Source organism: Sinocyclocheilus anshuiensis, unplaced genomic scaffold, assembly GCF_001515605.1.
Source record: "Sinocyclocheilus anshuiensis isolate Anshui unplaced genomic scaffold, SAMN03320099.WGS_v1.1 scaffold392, whole genome shotgun sequence".
Classification (NCBI taxonomy): domain Eukaryota; kingdom Metazoa; phylum Chordata; class Actinopteri; order Cypriniformes; family Cyprinidae; genus Sinocyclocheilus; species Sinocyclocheilus anshuiensis.
In genome coordinates this window covers 2481258-2485601 of record NW_015557091.1, presented here as the reverse complement: position 1 = coordinate 2485601, position 4344 = coordinate 2481258, and the positions used below count along the sequence as shown (strand labels likewise).

The following is a 4344-nucleotide window of genomic DNA, read 5'->3' as shown; positions in this document are numbered from 1 at the left end:
TGCATAATGATGCTCAGAGCAGGCTGTAGCCTACCGGTGGTAAATATACGGCCCTCAGACAGACCAGGCAGGTTGTCGATGAGTGACAGAGCAGAATAAGGATGGAGTGCGACACTTTTTCCTATTGTGTTGTCAATGTTAAACGAATTGTATCCTGACAAGATGAATAAAAATAAGAAATAAAATGTTTGTACAACATTTTTATTTTCTATAGAGTGAATATATAGCGGGAGCGGGTGGGTGCGGAATAGAACCTCGTGGGAGCGGGACTAAAAAAAACAGTCCTCTAGTTTGTGCACACAAAATATTCCAAGTGGAAGTGTATTGAATCTACGGCTGTGCAAAAAATCTTATGCGATTTTCATGCGCATCTCGTCAGTAAAGCCGCTCCTGTGATTAGAAGTAAATCTCCAGCACGTGCTTTCAGATGGAGCGGCATTTACTACACAGAGTCGTAGTTCACTGATAAGCTACACAAAATCGCATTTTACTCGAAATTGGCTTTACTGACGAGATGCACATGAAAATCGCATAAGATTTTTTGCACAGCCCTAATTGAATCAAATCTTATTAGTGCAGATTCACCCTATAACTTACATTAGAGATCCAAAAAGTGGGGTATTAGTGAATGATGGGGATTATTCAGGAATTCTGTGGCAAAATCCCTCATGAACTTACATGAATAATACGGTTCCCATTAAACCAACAAATAATAAGTAAATCAAAATCTATACTGTGTGTTTGCTGAGAACTGGTGCTGAAAATAACAGACTTCTGTTTTACTGTTAGTTCAATGTTGTATGCGGAAAGACTTTAAAAATGTGGTAGAAAATACCACATTCTTAAAATGTGTTTTAAGATGCCAAACTAAGTCACTAGTGCTTCCATCCAAGGTAAAACTCATCTTAAAATTCCTCAAGACCACTTACCATCAAATATACCCACTAATACGTGGTAGAAAATACCAATTTATCAGGTCAACATGTTTAGTTGTCATAAATAAACCATGATAAATTGAATCAGAACCCTAAACACTACAATTCTGGAATCATCTGTAGGGACGCACCGTTTCTTTTTCTTAAAATGGGTTTTAAGACTCCAAGTAGGTCACTAGTGCATCTATCCGAGCTAAAACACATCTTAAAATCCCTCAGGACCATTTACCACCAAATACGTCCTCTAAAACTCGAGTTCACTCGCACTGCATGTAACAGTCAATATAAAATATACAGCATCTGCACACCTAGAGTTATTGTGAGAGTTTAGGGTTTCATGCATTATAGCAGAGAAAACACCAGTTTAGATGGAATTTCGAAAGGGAAAGAAGTCATGATTGGATGGCAATGAAGGAAAAAAAAAATACTGTAAAATGTGTGAATTAATATATGCTGGGTCATAAATCAGAAAATAAAAGAGAAGCTAGTAAAACTATTAAAAGCACAGACATACATGCAGCATAAGATGAAATGGACCTTGGCAATCTTTCTTGATCATGAATACTCACTATAAACTACATATAATATTGCATGGGCCCTGAATGGTGAACGTCCAGTTAACCCCATAAGGTACATTCGTTTTCCTCATAGGCGACAAACACGCTTGTTTAAGGCTAGACGGTGTGATAGCAGCTCAAACTCTCTAATACAAATGAAATGAGTCTCTGGAAATGCCGGGTGGAGATCAGGTCCACGTAATGCACTATTCTCACTTCTACAGCACGTCAAGACTCGCTGTGCGATTTGGTATATCAAGGTTTTAAAAGCAACTATCCTACTGGCCAATAGTGTGACTGACAGGAAGACAGGCAAGAGACGGACAGCTGCGGTCGTGGCTCAGACTGGCATGTGCATCTCTGTGTATTCGTCGTGACCCTCCTTCTCGTCAAAAGTAGGCTCTGCGTCATCAGCGTCCAACTGAGAGTGAGAAGAGAGACAGAAAAGCCACACAAACAGCATTAGTCAGCATGATTTTGAATTGATCTTTTTGTGCATGATACATCTGTGCACTATGGAAGCCGGTTTCCGCCACTGAATAATAAATCAAACAGGGTAATTGTGACTTTTTCTCTCACAATTCTGACTTTTTTTCTCGCAATTGAGAGTTATAGACTCAGAATTGCGTGATGTAATCTTGCAGTTCTGACTTTTTTCTTGCAATTGCGAGTTTATATCTCACAATTATGACTATTTCTCAGAATCGCAAGTTTTCTCTTACAATTCTGACTTTTTTCTCACAATTGTGAGTTTACATCTTTCAGTTTGGACGTTTTTTCTCAGAATTACATGATATAAACTCAGAATTGTGAGATAAAAAGTATTTTTTATTTTTTTTATTCAGTGGCGGAAACAGGCTTCCAAAGTGCACATTATTCCAAAGGACAAAATTATGTCCTCATTTTAAAATAAAATTATTTAATTTAATTTTGTAAGTAATTTAATTTTTTTATTTTACTGTTTTAAAAGTTTGGGGTCGGTAAGATTTTTTTTTTTATGTTTTTGAAAGAAGCTCACCAAGACTGAATTTATTTGATCAAAACACAGTCAAAACAGTAATACTGTGAAATATTATTTTAAAATAACTGTTTTCTATTTGAATATATTTTAAAATGTAATTTATTCCTGTGATGTAAAGCTGAATTTTCAGCATCATTACTCCAGTCTTCAGTGTCACATGATCCTTCAGAAATCATTCTAATATGCTGAATTACTGCTCAAGAAACATTTCTGATTATTATCAATGTTACAGGTACAATTTTTGTGGAAACCGTGATACATTTATCAGGATTCTTTGATGAATAGAAAGTTCGAAAGAACATCATTTATTTGAACTAGAAACTGAAAATGTAACATTTTGTAACATTATAAATGTCTTTACAATAAATGTATTAATTCTTCAACAAAACAAAAAAAGCAAGAAAAAAAAAGTCTTTGTATGTGTTTTTGTGCATGCAAAGGTCCTTACACACTGCATTTCACGAGCGCTAAAGATGCGTGGCAGAAGAAACATCTTGACAGGGACGGTCATGATGAGAACGAACGGGAAAGCCAGAGATGCCACAGTAGACATGACCGCCCAGAGGACAGCAAGACAGACCACCTGTATTGCAGTGAAGAGATGCATCCGCAGGGTCCGCACCTGAGGATTCAGTCAAGATACACAGTAGAAATCAGTTCTACCTTCCGTACTGTTAGTTACAACCATAAAGACCTCTGTATCTGATACTATTACTGCAGTATGTTACTGCCACAGTACCTTTTTAAGGGAACAATGACCAAAAATCCTCTTTATTAATAAACAAAAAAAACAGATTGGAGTCCTGACCTTGCTCACATAGGTGTGATCAGGGTGGTATTTAGGGGGCATCAGCAGCAGCAAGATCCGTTCAGTCAGCTGGATCCCATTCAGTGACATCACACCCATGTACAGGAAGATGCCAAACAGCACAGCGATGGGGATTTGACCGAGCAGATCACCGATTACTATTGAGAGACCTACAGCCAACAAAATTTGAAGTATGAAGACATTTTATAGACTTTTTCCTTCATTTAATTTATACATTAATACATACAATAGTCATTTTACACTGATTTAATGTGCATGTTATGAAATAGTATGCATTGTAGTAGCAATAAGCCACAAGATACTATTGTGTTACAGTGATTTTACCTTAAACTGTGAAAAAAAAAAAAAAAGCCTGTATTGGTCAGTCTTTGGTTACTTATTTTTCTAAAACACTGGCAACAGCAATATGATAAAATCCATAAATGTCCAATAAATAATGAAACTGCCCTGCATCATATTTGCTAGATGAAATCCTATACTTTTTTATACTAAAAAAAAAAAAAACTTCATATTTTTGGGCTGCTCATTCCAAAAATAGTATCGGATTCCAAACAAATGATCCTTCAATATTTTAATAATATATATATATATATATATATATATGTACATTGTTGTCTACGTAAATAAGAATCCCTCTTAGACTGTCTGTTACTATCCCCAAAAAATGAATGATTCATGTTTACTTTATTATACAACAGAGTGTGTTTAACTTATAGAAGTATAGGACAGAGGAAAATATTTATTTATTTAAAAGAAATTAATATATTTATGCAGTAAGGATGCATTAAAAATAATCAAAAATAACCTTAAATACATTTAAAATGTTACACAATATTTCTACTTGAATGAAATGTTTTTCTTTTGAACTTAACATTTTTTCTTTCGCACCAAATCAACATATTAGAATGATTTCTGAAGGATCATGTGACATTGAAGTCTGGAGTAATGATGCTGAAAATTCAGCTTTGCATCACAGGAATAAATGATATTTTAAAATATATT

The 4344-nt window shown here is 35.1% G+C and overlaps 1 protein-coding gene across 1 annotated transcript in view; it reads right to left on the bottom strand.

Moving 5' to 3' along the window:
* Window positions 1–839: 839 nt before the first annotated feature.
* Window positions 840–4344, bottom strand: part of LOC107677145 (anion exchange protein 2-like) — a 44290-nt gene continuing 40785 nt past the window's right edge. Inside the window, exons 20-22 of the mRNA XM_016471932.1 lie at window positions 3322–3491; window positions 2962–3135; window positions 840–1913 (exon numbers count right to left, since the gene is read on the bottom strand). Of these exons, the coding sequence (XP_016327418.1) occupies window positions 1833–1913; window positions 2962–3135; window positions 3322–3491 (425 nt within the window). The 3' untranslated portion in view covers window positions 840–1832. The remainder of the gene's footprint in view (window positions 1914–2961; window positions 3136–3321; window positions 3492–4344) is intronic.